This window comes from Somniosus microcephalus, chromosome 24, assembly GCF_052327205.1.
Source record: "Somniosus microcephalus isolate GS21.2 chromosome 24, FLI_Smic_1.0, whole genome shotgun sequence".
NCBI lineage: Eukaryota > Metazoa > Chordata > Chondrichthyes > Squaliformes > Somniosidae > Somniosus > Somniosus microcephalus.
The window spans coordinates 6,704,096-6,717,757 of NC_141010.1; the positions used below are offsets into that span (position 1 = coordinate 6,704,096).

General features: G+C 38.7%; 1 protein-coding gene and 1 long non-coding RNA gene across 4 annotated transcripts in view; both read right to left on the minus strand.

The window, feature by feature from the left end:
* Positions 1-1,596, minus strand: part of LOC147101008 (uncharacterized) — a 51,557-nt gene extending 49,961 nt beyond the window's left edge. For all 3 annotated transcript variants that reach the window (XR_015073435.1, XR_015073436.1, XR_015073434.1), the window contains exon 1: positions 1,091-1,596. This is a non-coding gene — a long non-coding RNA (uncharacterized LOC147101008). The remainder of the gene's footprint in view (positions 1-1,090) is intronic.
* A 3,938-nt stretch (positions 1,597-5,534) lies between these two features.
* On the minus strand, positions 5,535-7,448 carry hoxb13a (homeobox B13a). The gene is made up of 2 exons (XM_085966691.1): positions 6,689-7,448; positions 5,535-6,248 (listed from the first exon to the last, which is right to left on the minus strand). The coding sequence occupies exons 1-2, from the start codon at positions 7,362-7,364 to the stop codon at positions 5,998-6,000; spliced, it is 927 nt and encodes a 308-aa protein (XP_085822817.1). The 5' UTR covers positions 7,365-7,448; the 3' UTR covers positions 5,535-5,997.
* Between the last annotated feature and the right edge of the window lie 6,214 nt (positions 7,449-13,662).

The window sequence follows — 13,662 nt, forward strand, 5'->3', positions numbered from 1 at the left end:
GGATGTGTTTAGGTTATATTCATTGCGTTGGTGAAACTTAACTTCTGTTTTATTCCCTGTGGGCGAAGAGAAGAAACAGGCAATTTAGGACGAGTGAAGAATATGTGGGGATAATTTTCTGAAATTCAAATGGGAGGGAGACAATCGCCTATATGAACTGTATAATCAATTAATGAAATAAAAACATCGTTTGAATCAGTTTCCGGTCAAGATACATTTCCCATTCATGTTAGTATGGTGAATATAGTTACGAATTTAATTAAACCGCACTTACACACGATACTGTTTGCATTTGTTTTAAAACCAACCAACTTAAATTAAACTGAATTAACGGCGGATTTTGCCCTCGGTGTATCTTCGTGAACTAATAGCGTCTTTCTTTGCAATCTCTTATCAATTATGTTTCTTTTTGTCCTGGGGGTGAATCCACAAGTACCCGACCAGAAGGCTGTGAGACAGAAAAGCTAAAAGTGCCACAGCCATTTGTGAAAACAGCAGGGACAAAGAAATCTCTGAAAGCCAAGACTTGCTGTTGGACTTTTAAGGAATAGCTCGCGCGCGAGAGCTGAAATTGCCCGCAGCAGATTACATTGGTAATTGCAAACTTACACATTCTCTCTCTCAAAACTGCCAAACGGTGACTAGCCCATTCGATTAGATTGCATTTTAGCAAAGTCCCTTAGATTAAAAACATCCGAAGTCCTTGTCGCGCTTGTTTTTGTACCAGAATGTTGCTTTGGCCCTCTGTAACTGCGCAACACAGAAACCAAACAAAAAAAAAATTTTTTTTTTTTAAAAGGCCAGACCCTCAGCTTGCCTGAGGCTTTTTATAGATTACAGAGCAGGCGGTCAATTGCAACAGGCTACAATGTACCCGTCACTGACCTGTTTGTACCCAAAGGAATGGGGAGAAACGGCAAAGTCTCTTAATGCCTCTCCCTGTCCTTAATTCATTCAGATACAGCAAAGCAAGTTATGACCTTATGAGTTGAAAGTTTTCTTTTATCCCCCCCCCCCACCCTCATTAATTTCAGAACTTATCTTAAAACGTGCATCTTATCATCCCATCGCCTTGGTAGCGAGCACTTACTGTATTAGCCGGGGAACTTTATGTTCTTTTCTGAGACCAGACCGTTGTCGGGGCCGCGGCGCTCCGTCTGATTTTGACCTTGCCTTTCAAGTTCAACTGCAAGGTCAGGGCTAGACACAAAGGAACGGCTAGCCTGAGCTGCAAGCAGTCCTTAACTTAATTACATTCAATGCAATCGAACTTGGTTTCCACCCCCTCCCCCCCCAAAAGAAAAATTACAAATAAGAAGCAGCACTTCGCCGTTTTGTCTTTTCCCTCTTCGAATTATTTCTTTATCTCTCACTAATGGGAAATTTTACGTTTGGTTGCGCGCAGAAAACCGAGAAACAGAAAAAAAAAACTCAATTCGCCGCTGGCGCACTTGAACTTGAATCGCGCCTGATGTTTCCGAACGCTCACCAGGAAAATCATTATTTTTGCGCCGAGGATTAGAACTAAACCTTTTGAGTATGTGTTAATCGCCTAGATGCAGTTTTGACTTCCTTAATGTTTTAATAAAATGCGCACAGTCTAAACGGCGAACTCAGAAAGCTATTATTTGGTTGGCTGTTTGGCGTCATGTGACGGCTAGAAAGATTTGAAATTCTTTGGTGATTTTAAGTTCATTATTTTCATGCTTCAGTTAGATTCCCTTACACATCTACATTTTTTTAAATAAATGAACTTTTTTCTAATCCCACTGAATTCGGAACGACGTATTAAAATTGCAAAAAAATCACATGGAAGTGAGCTATGGTTAACTGGCCGGGTACATTATAAAGAACATATTTGTGTTTATTGTGCGATTTTTTTTTACTAAAGGACAGCTGCTACATTTATTAAATATGAATTGTGTGATTGTTTTGACGGGCCCTCAATCCCAATCCCTCTCTAATACTTGTCTGTTGCTTCCGATTTGTTTTCCGGGCGTTAATCAAAGATAAGGCGTTGTAGAATATTAACGTCCCATTGTGCAGCTTTATGTTAAATTCCTAATTCTTAGCTTCAATGCGATAACTTTATTGGTTTTCATTCTATCCCTGTCTCTATCTACCTATCTATACATCCACGCACATTGTCAAACATTCTGCAAAGCACGCTGTCCACTTTCACAGAGCAGGACGATACATAGGAATCTCACACAAATGGACAGAATTGCTAAAGGAGATCTAGTCAAAAGAATTATAAAAGCAACACACAGGCGCGCTATAATGTGTGTATTTACCTGAGAATGATGTATATAAGAGTCTAAATCAGAATTCAATAAGTAGTTGCCTATATTGCTTGGAATCTGTTTTTATCATAAACATCTGTGGATTAGAATACCTGTGTGAAGCATGTGTGCACAAATAACAGGTATATACAGCAGGATAGATATATACTGTGTGTATATATATATATGTATATCCTACTATATATATAATAGCAATATATATTGCATGTGTAAGTGTTTGAAAGATTGATCCATAGATTAAAAAGACAGTTTCTGAAACAGAATTAAATAACGAGTATTAGTATGTGTGAGATTATTTTTAGCATTTAATGGGACAATTTGAAACCTTTTAGGGCAGAAAAGCTACTTTCGCATATTTGAAAATAGTGCCGTACTCTCACTGATTGATTTGTGCATCTAGTAGATTGTAAAACTCACAGTGTATGAATAAAGGTTATCGATATCTATTTATCTTCAATACAGTATATTCAGCTCTACTGACCGCTATGAATGAACTAAATGCTAAACGGTAGCAAACTTACCATTTCAAGTTCTATACCAACCTATAGTTCCAGATTAGTATTTGTATTTATATAAAGACTGATCCAAATTGGCCAAGTTAAATATATTTAGGATTCTACTCGGTTCTTAATATCGCTGTGCGTGCACATGCACACATATTCTTAATAAGCTCTAATGTGAACACATTCTTGGAAATGTCCTGATAAAAACAAATTGTTTTCAAGTGCAGATCGTGTTCTGTGCAAGCTCGGTAATCCTGTTATCACAATAATTGTATAATCACGCCTGGTTTATACACAGCCAGTCACTTCTGCTCGTGACACAGTTAATGCTGTAATACAATAGTCAGCCTTGGCATATATACATTCTGTAATGGTACAGTCACTCCGGTTACAGTGAGACAGCCATTGCTGTTTATAGACATAGTCAGTACGGATCAATCAATTCTGTTGTATGTCGGCTTGCTTTTGTGCAGTTTCTTTAGACTGACCTGACCTATTGGTTAAACATACCCCATTGTATTTATGATGATTATTAACTCAATTGGAAACGTCTCTGCTGTTAGATAAGCTCCAAAAATACCTTTTGCCTTCAACGTTTTGCATTCATTTCATCTTGCTGCATTGTGCTAAACTTCCATTGAATTTACTGCAGCAGCCATGAGCCCGTGTGTGAGCAGGGTTTCAATGCTGGTAAAAGTATAATTCAAGTTCAAGCGCAAAATAATCAGGACTTTACATCTCAGTGTTTCGATTGGCGCGAATTAAATGCAATGACCACAAATACTCCCTGCAGTTTCCGGCCTCTCAATTGATTATTCATTTATCTACCAAGATGCTTTAGCTTAAAGGTTTCGCAGTAGCTCTAAATTGCTTCCTATACGCAAAGTGATTTTTCTGATTTTTTTAAATTTCTGATGTGCTAAAATTTGAACTATCTGCAATAATTTTGCAACGTAAGCATTTGATATAATAGTGTTACCGGCTCCACGTGCAACAGGCGATGCGAATAATCGTACCGATTTGTCTAACGTAACGCACAATGATATATGTGTGTGTGTGTGTGTGTCTGCGTGTGTGTGTGTGTATACAGGGCGCGTGTTTGTGTGTGGAGGAGGGGAAATTATCGTAGCAATGGTTCTTCAGTCAATTGACTGGGCAATATTGTCAAATAGCAAAAGAGAACATAAGGCGGAAAGCGCTGCAGCCAAACAATTATTTGTTTAATGAATCGGGATTAAAAATGTCCTTCATTTTGGACTATTTCTGTGCGAGCTCGGTACAAACTCAGCCTACATGTTTAAACAAAGGCTGGCCATCCAAGCGCCGTGCTTGTGTTATGGAACTATTAGCCAGAAGATGGCGCACTTGCTCTACTCATGCTGGCCCTGCCCAGGTCAGAGCACCAAAAAAGCGTTCGATTATTCATGAGCTGCTAGAAGTCAAGATCACTGGCGAAGGCGCACGTGACTGCCAAGGTCAAGGTCAAAGGCTTATCAATGTGATTAGATTTGAGTATGCAAAGGTGGGAGCTGCTTGTTACTTGCTCACAAAGTCACCACTCACCCCCACCGTCCCCAAGGAACACACCCCAACATAAGCAAATCCACACCCTAATGCCAGCAGGGTTGCACAAACATATATCCTTACACCAACAGGCACATATGCACCCCTACATCAATAACAGTACATACGTGATCCTCCAACCTGCGTTTTGCAATTACCTTATGCCATTAAACCCATAGTCCGCGGTGAAGTAGTTAAGTGCCCGTTATTTTGTAGAAGGCGACAGGAAAACTTTATTTAACCAAAAATATTTTTTGATTGAATGTCAATTTCAGTACATAATTCACGTGTTCGTGTTCTAAATACTAATAGTCAATGATATGGAAATGCGAATCAAGTGAGCGGCCGTGTTATCCTCTGTAAATTGATGTCATGCTAGATTATGTTAACATGGAGCCAAAAAGGGGGGGGGGGGAGTCTGTAGCAGAGTGTTTATTGGTCTTAAATTGTTGCATTAACCAGACACTATTAAAGGTGTGAAATATAGAAGGGATCAGCTCATTTGTGTGATAGTGCCCGGCTTCAATGAGAAGTTTCCCAAACTTTGTTCATTCGTTCCTTTCCTTCTTTTCACAAAAACATCAAATTAGCTCGGAATACGTGCAGCAATTATTTCACGTAATTTTGTTTATCATATTTAAATAAATGTATGAATTTACTTTTAAAGTCAAAGCAAATCATTCACTGGTTTTAAACACAATTAAAATAGTTGCAGCTAAATCCTTCCAGAGACTACTTTGTATCGAGGTTAGGCTTTGCCCAGCTGCCAATTTTTCAAAGCGTATTTTCTGATGAAATCACAATATTAAATACAAAATTAAATCATTGTTTGTAAACACAGATGGCTAGGAGTACCTGTTTATCTTTTTTAAATCAACCTTGCATAGTTTAAAGCAATTATACTTTTTGAAAAGATAAACCAGCAAACATTTCGTACATGTTCACGTTTACTCAAGAACTGGTCGCCACCCCTTGCCTATAAAATTTAAAACCAGATCAGTAACATCGCCGCTTCATGTGTTTCTCTCTCTATATATATTCCAAATATTATCTTATGAGCTATGTTATTTGCCGAAACTTCCATGGTTAATATCATTAAATGGATATGGAATGTATGAACATTCCTTGCAAAAATATGGTTCAACAAAATTAGTGCAGTCATTAAAACTTTTAATCTTTTTTTTTATTATTAATATTTTCCCTCAACCGGTTTTGCTTAAAAACAGCGTTTAGGCGGTTTTATTGCTGCCGTGCCAATAATCAACGGTTTTTATGCATAACCAAACAAAACATTAAAAAATAGCATCTACACCAATAGGACATACGTTGCATACCTCCACAAACACAAAACTGATAATACAGTGATGTCGGTATGGTTACAACATCGTTATAATTATATTTACACTCTGACCATGTATCTTAGTCCATTTTTAATGGTATCCCATAACAAATCCTCCATTACAGTACTACAAAAAGAGGAGAGGACATGTTAGCATTCTGCAGGCAAGACTCCATGAAAGAAGTGTGCACTTAAACCCCGGTCGGTCACAATCGTCTCTCGCTTGGTTGTGATAAATTTCCCCGATTGAACAGTTTCATTTATCTTTTTAAAAAAAAAATAATAATAATTAAGGTGTGTTGGTTTTTACTTTCGCAATTACTTTCTTTTCCTTGACTCTCCTGTTTTGAAACCAGATGGTGATCTGCCGTTCGCTCAGGTTCGTAGCCGCCGAGATCTTCCTTCTCTTGTCTTTCGTGATGAATTTATTTGTTGCATATTCCCTCTCCAGTTCTTTGAGTTGGACTTTGGTATAAGGGATCCTCTTCTTCCTTCCGCGCCGAAAGGAACTACCATCCTGTTGGTGCGCTGCAACATCTGCTGTGTGTAGCCAGACACACCCCGCCAAAAAAAAACACAAGACAAGCACATCAGAAAAATGTAACATTGGAAAATAATGTTGAAAAACGAATTAAACAACACGCTCATAATCAATAATTTTCAGTATCCAAAAGGAATACATTTAAATTAACTGATGTATCAAACGCTACTGGGTAATGCTGTAATGTGTATAATAATATTCCAAGGATTATAACTAAATCACAACACTAAATTTCGAATGATATTCCAACTGAGCTCCTTGCATCGGGAATATAAAATAAAATTGTACAATTTTCAATCCTGTTCTACATATCGGCATATTGTCAGAAATAAATCATTATCTTTCAGTTCCATAAGGCTTTTATGTTTCCAATATAATTAAATATGCAATTTTTTAGATGCTTATCCTTCTAGGAAGGAATGCAAAGGTCACTTGTTACCTGCAAGTGTGGATTTCCAGAGGTGGCCCGGCTGTGCTTGTTCCTTAGAACAGTACATCTGGCTGTTCCAGCCATTGAGGGCCCAGGGCTGGTAGCCGTCCATAGGTAACAAGGCTTCGTGCCTCGGCTCTCCCGCGCCACTGATAGTCTGGACTACAGAAACATCTAGATAACTTGGCATTGGTTGGTAGGGACTCGCATAGCCGTGGTAAAAGGCGAATTCCTTAGGCCGCCCTGGATATTCATCGGTGGGGACAGGACTGTCCATGTACTTGTCTCCTGGGTAACTAGATAGGGCGGCAGGCTGGGTGCAAGGCTTGATGGAACTTCGCCCCATTCGACAGGAATAGTAGCCGCTGCCGAAATATCCGTATGGTAAAGGGGCGGCGGTGGAGGCCTGGGGCACCGGGCATGGGGTACATTGCTTGCCGGGCTCCACCACCCCAGAGCCGGAGACGTCGACTGTTGAGTAGCCAGAGCCGTGAACCAAAGGTGAAGGATGAGCCCCGAGCGCAGAGTGAGCCATTAAATTCCTGCACTGATTCGCAGAGAAATTCCCAGCACCAACAAATCCTTCCATTGCCCCGCTATTCTTATTAATCTCATCCGAGTTGTTTTCATACAGGAACATTACAGTGTCGACCCAGCGCGGTTTGAGAAGCAGTGACACTGTCATATCACGTTCAGCATTGGGTCTATAGTTTCTTTTAAGAGACGCAGCACTGAGAGCGATAGAGAATTTCTCCCAGCTTACTGCACTGACGCACTAACCCGGGTTAAAAAAACACGCACGCCCATTGGCTGCCCACGGATCACGTGCTATGCAAACACAGATAATAAACCTTCCTGCAGAATTGGCAGGAAAGAAAAAAGATTCATTGCGAAATAGAAAATATGAAAGGCACGCGTTCAAAAGGCCTTTAATTTTTGCATGCTTAATAGAAAGCGAGGGAGTTGCATTGAACAAAAGTCAAACTACACATTAAACAAACTACACACTTGTATGCTAAAGCAAAACAATATAAAATGTGAACACATGCACTAAATAAAGGTATTTTCACCATCTGGATACTATCTGTTGCATAATTGGTGATTTATCAGATTAAATTTACAGGGATGGATTTTCCTGTTTCAACATTTCAGCATAAATCCATCCGGCGTTCACATTCCCTTTCAGTGTGCAAGAACTCTTGAGATTATGATCGGCCTGCCCATCAGTATTTGGTGTGCGTTGAGCGTTCAAGGTTTTTCTTTGGCAAGTCATTTGCGTTAGAACTAAATCCGCGAGCAGACTTGTGCGTGGATTTTTTTTGCTTCAAATTAAGCAACTTAATAACCTGAAGTTCCACCAAGTGAAGTGTGGAGGGAAGTGAGTTGCTGGTGTCAGCATTTCTTGCTTTTACTGACCTCTTGGCTGGCATTATTTCACTGCCAAGTACTCGAGTTGTATTTTGCAACTGCTGTGAGAGTGTTTGGTTGGTTACAATCTGGTCAGGTCACCAAATCTTAACAACTATTTGAAAAATAATAGTTATTAAAAGTTAAAATCCCAATGACCAATTATCCTTTCTATACTTAGAACCTATACTTTCAGATGAAATGTGAGTGTGTGTGGAACCATTTAAATTTCAGCAAACAATCTCCTCCCATTTAAATGTACAACGTGTTAATAAAACACACACACTCATAGATAGATAGGCACCCGCTCAAAAACACATCCTTGGATATATAATGCCCAAATAAAATAAATCCTAATAATACAAAATTAATTCGATATTAAAGGCTCCCAAACGACTTTACGTTAACCGTACGCTATCGGCCATATAAACCAAATCTAATAGTATAAATCGAAGTGGCATTGCCACATTGCTCTCCTAGCATGGGGATTTACTTTTCATATGCGAACTGCCATTTATGATATATTACAGTCAGAGGGGAAAAAGTGCATTCTACACCCTGGAACTTCATTGTCAGCACCGTGTGTTCTTTATACCTCCGGTTACACCATGCAGTTTTCCATATAATTATCCGCAAATCAGTCTCACTCATTAAAGTCTTAGTAAGTGACAGAGATTTATATCCCGTTTTGATATTGTACTACAATAGAAAATCGCATTATTGTGAATTTTTTAAAATAGGATCTTACTAGTAATTATTCACCCAAATATAATAAAGATTAATTCCGATTTTAAGCTCCGGTTTAATGTTCAAATTGGGCGTTTTTATTTCAGAATGGAATTAATCACAATTCCAACCGCCTGCTCCTTCCTCACTTAACCTCGGGAGTCCAGACTTTCCCCGTTCGGCTGAACCTTTTTTCTTAGATTCAGTTTTATTTGGCTCAGTGTTGATTGGAAACTCGCATGTTTTGGAGCTATTGAAGTTTTAAAATATGTGAAATGCAGATTGCAAGTTCACCACGATTAAAGTCTAGACTTAGAATCCCCTGCCCGTCTGCGTCAGGCTGCAGAATAGTTCAACGGCACGTGTGAGGCGGGTTGCGGGGGGGGTGGGGGGGGGGGATCGTTTTCCTGCGTTAAAGGCGCTATATAAATGCAAGTTGTTGTTGTTGTTGTTGTTTGTCAAGTATGGTCAGTTAAGAGTGGTTTGACACCGGCTGATTTTAAGGCCGCATGAACGTACAGGTTCATATTAATAAAACACCAGACTATCCGCTCGCCATTCACGCGCACAAATATCTCCATGATTTAAAAAAAAACTCCAACGCTGTGTTATGTACAGAGTCGATTCAAACGCAGAGACAATAGCGAAAAGTTTTTTTAAATTCCTGTCTGAATGGTGACTGTGGAAGTAACATGATTGAGAATGATGTGGCAATATTAGAAACTGCAGCAAAACTGTGTTATTCATCTGTAAATCATTACCGGCATTGACAATATAACAGGTCGAACATGCTCGTTTTTCTTTTTTTTTAAAGCGGGTTTAAAGCAATGTTTAAATTGTGTCATAATTTGCAAACTAACTTCTGAAAATAAAAATAGCGGCTTTACCAACGGCCGTTTGTTACATTTTGTGGTATTTACACTTTTAACAGAACGAATTAAAACTCCTAATACAGGATGATGATCAGAAAGTCAGTGTTAATTTATACTTGTGAGAGAAGCTGGCTTTGTTCAATAGAGTAATTAATTGCAAAATGTTATTTTTCTGTCAATTAAATGCAAACAAACAGACGGGCCAATAAATGTTAGATCACCAAGAGATAAGATTTTTAATTTAAAATGTCTATTCACTGAAATAGAATCCAAAGGTCTGTGGGACGTCCTGAGACGTGATAAGGCGCCAGGTATGCAAATTCTTCCTTTTTTATCTAAAGCCGTCAGAAGACAAAAAACTTTAAAAATACATTATATTTCCAATTTGTTTGAACAACGTTTAAGTACGACTATGAGGTTCTACTATTCATCCCGATCATTGTCGGTCTGCCAAATGATCTTTCCATTAAGATAATTCAAATAAAGTTAACTGTGTGCACAGAAACTTATAGCACTATAAATTAGAAATGGGCAGAAAGTAGCACAATACTTCAAATATATTTACAAATAAATAATGCATACCGGAAACAACACGAAGCCTACAGCAAGTCATATTTCATGCAGCATTTTTCAATTGCTACATCTGTCTGTTTTGAGATAACTTCTGTAGATGGCGAGTTATCTTCTACCCTGCTCTCCTTTTGTTTATTAAAAATCAAAGCAAGAGAAAACATTTTACTGCCGACTTGATTGCGCAACCAATGTTTTAAAATATTAAACAACACACAAGTGATGTGTTAAAGTTTTTATATGTGACCAATCGCAGAGGTCTTGGTCTATTTTCTAACATTACACCAAACTTCACAATAGATTGGAAAGGGCGGGTGATATGAAGGTTGGAAACTACACGAGAGCATTCCTGTTATTCACCCGTAATTACATCTTTGTCAGACTTCAAAATATAACAGCATAATATTAATATTTGAAAATTCAATGTCATTTTGAAAGTCCGATTTGACTGAGGCGGAATATCTTTTAAAAATAAAAAGAGATGTTTGCCCACACGCTTTCTATCATTTTGAAATGTTATGTTTCTTTTGTACTGCTTTTTTCTTGTTCAATTATCTATCAATATAAGGCACTTATTTACACTGAAATGCCTCTGCCGGTGTGTAAAGGGCAGCATTTCCATTTTTAAAAAATCGCAGTCTTGAGTCTGTGTTGGGAGTAAAGGTTCAGTGTAAACAGAGATGGGTCGGGGCTGGAGGGGGGAGAAGTTCGGCCGAAGACGAGACACAAGCAATTAAAGGAGCCTGGGCTATTTTACATACGGGTTAGACACGGCTGAAGGCCAAGGTCAAGGTGAAAGTTCAGAGTCTAGCCGCTCCGACAGCTTCTCATTCAAGGGCTTTTCCTTCCCGTCTGAGTCCCATCAAAACAAAACCCCTGATCGCTTCACTGCTTCTTTTATTCGTTGGGAACAACATTCGGAAGCCAATATTCCTCAGGCAGCGGGGTTCACAAGACGGTGTGAGACCCATTAATTTAAAGAAAAACTGGTTTCGAAGAGGTTCCAAGTAATTTCATAGAACGTCCTTTTGTACTTTGCACTGGGCTTTCGCAGTTCAACATCTGCTTCCTAAACAATCTGACATTAGGCAAATAAAACCCCCATTTGCACATGTTTTCTTAAGAAAATGCAAAAAAAACCAATTGGTTTGTTCACGTATATAATAATATGGCTTTAGCATATTACAATTCTAGTTTTGTTTCAAACCGCGTTAACCTAACAAAATATCAGAACCGCGGTAAAGCTAATAGTCTGAAATATAATTCAGTGTAGATTTCAGGTATCCCGACCCAATGCTAACACAATGTAGAAAAAGCATTGGTCAATCACTACTTGAGATCATATTCTTGGATAGTAAAGACGTTTTAAATAAACCTTTATATTTGTTTTACTTTCTGTTGTGTGTGCAGGTTTGGTTTTGTGTACACATCCAGTTTTTGAAAGCTTCAATCACATCCAAAGACTACAGCCCCGAGTATGAGCACCGTGTTAACCGGTCACTGGACCCTGATTTGTTTAGAGGTGCAGGATCTCGTGCTGTGCCCCATACTAAAGTTGTACAATGCACATACTAAGCACAATGCTTAGTTTATTTCTCCCCAAAGCATGTAGATATTGCAAATTGTAAGGGGGAGTCGAGGTAATCCGATTTGCGATTTAGGTTGAGAAAGAGTAACAGTGTAAATGATTAAAATGCCAATACAATTACTGGCAAAATCTCCCTGATTATCCATTAGTTGATTTGTTTTTAAATATTTTATTTGCACAGCAATCCCAGTTAATCTTCAATATGTGTTATTTATATGAAATAATTTGCTCACTAAGGGGTGGCCCACAGATCCAACATTGTACATGAACCAAAGAAGCGACAACACAGATCGGCGTGGAGCAAGAGTTATTTCGAGTAACTTGATTGTTTTTATAATTTTAAACAATTTAAGGTCTGTTTTTAAATTCACATATGCACACTTGTCACGTGTCGACGGACACCCAGTTGTATAATTTTACAGTCTTTACATGAATGGGGTTTTATATTTTTTTCTCCAGGTTTGTTTTCTGTTGCGAGACATACATATTGCTTTGACTGGTGCCTTTAGCGGGGATTGGTGGAGGGAGGGTGTGAAAGTGTTGAGTGAAGGTCACATAAACGCTCAATACCTGATGGTGGCGAAATGCATCGTTTTAAGAAATTAAGATCAAGAAGAGCGAGTTACTTAGTGTCCGAGAAAAAGTACCAGCAAGGGAAGCACAGCTGGGAAGAGCCATTCTGACCAGACTGCGGCACGTTTGCTTTAACAGGATTTGCTCTTGCTCGTCTCCGCTTTATTCACTGATCGCGGTTTATGACTTATGTGTGTTTACGGTGTAGCTGCGGTTTCCCCCTGCTATATATTTCATTTTACACTGGCAAACGTGCGTTATTTGAGGTGCTTTGAGAGAAATTGACGTGAAATTATGAACTGGATATTTTGGAAACGGGGAAATAGTCTTCATTGACATTCCCTGTGAGCAGTAGATCTAGGTCAGTGTGTGCAAAGAATGTGGCGCATGTTTTCCCATCTAAACCATCTGTAGGTATGGGAATGGTTACATGCCAAGTCTTTGAGGTAGAGTCAATATGGACAGTTACCACATTCTACTTTTATCAACATGACAACAATTAACCCGACTCGTTGTGTGAAGCACTTCCCAGACCTTTCCACGCGATCAGCTGCTTATGAACATGCAAGAATTAATTTTGGACATTATACTGCAAAAGTGCCATTTTAAAGTTATAATAATCTGCCATATAGTTCCCAAAACAATGTTACCAGCCCCTGTATTTAGTTATCCAATACGTTGTGCTGTGTGTGTTTTCTATGCAGTTCCAATGATTGTGTCTTTATTAATACAATTAAGATAATGCTCAATCACCTTTGAATTCAAAAGTCCTCGTTTGTGTAGCGCCAGTCAAAATCAAAATGAAAATCGAATAACTCAAAAAGATGAATTTCCCCTTTGGTTAGATTTTTTCCCAAGTCTAATTCACTGCCTGTGTTTTGCGCATTGTGTTTGGATTGCTATTTCTGTGCTGTCTGTTTTTTTGAAAAAACTTTCACAAATAAAACTTTTTTTCAAAAAGAAGAGTGGTCAAAATGCTTTTAACAAGCTGCTGCCACCGCACATTTTATCAATTTGGTTTTGGTTTTACAATCATACCGCATTTTAACCTACAGCTGGTTGAAAAATCTGCATTAAATTAATGATGAAGTAGAAATATCGCCAAACCCACTGAGTAGACTTAACAAAAAGTTATTAATTTTGGGGGGTAGCTGAGCCCCATATTTAACCATTCAACCACTCATGGCCGAATTCTTGAACCCGACACGTCTTCTGTGACGCACCTTCCTAATGGAGACATTGCTCCA

What these genes read in the sequence shown, in the direction of transcription:
- hoxb13a (XM_085966691.1), bottom strand. Translation starts at nt 7,364, where the DNA reads ATGACAGTGTCACTGCTTCTCAAACCGCGCTGGGTCGACACTGTAATG. An exon ending in CTGGAAATCCACACTTGCAG is followed by an intron (nt 6,249 to 6,688) that starts GTAACAAGTGAC and finishes GGCTACACACAG; the next exon opens with CAGATGTTGCAGCGCACCAA.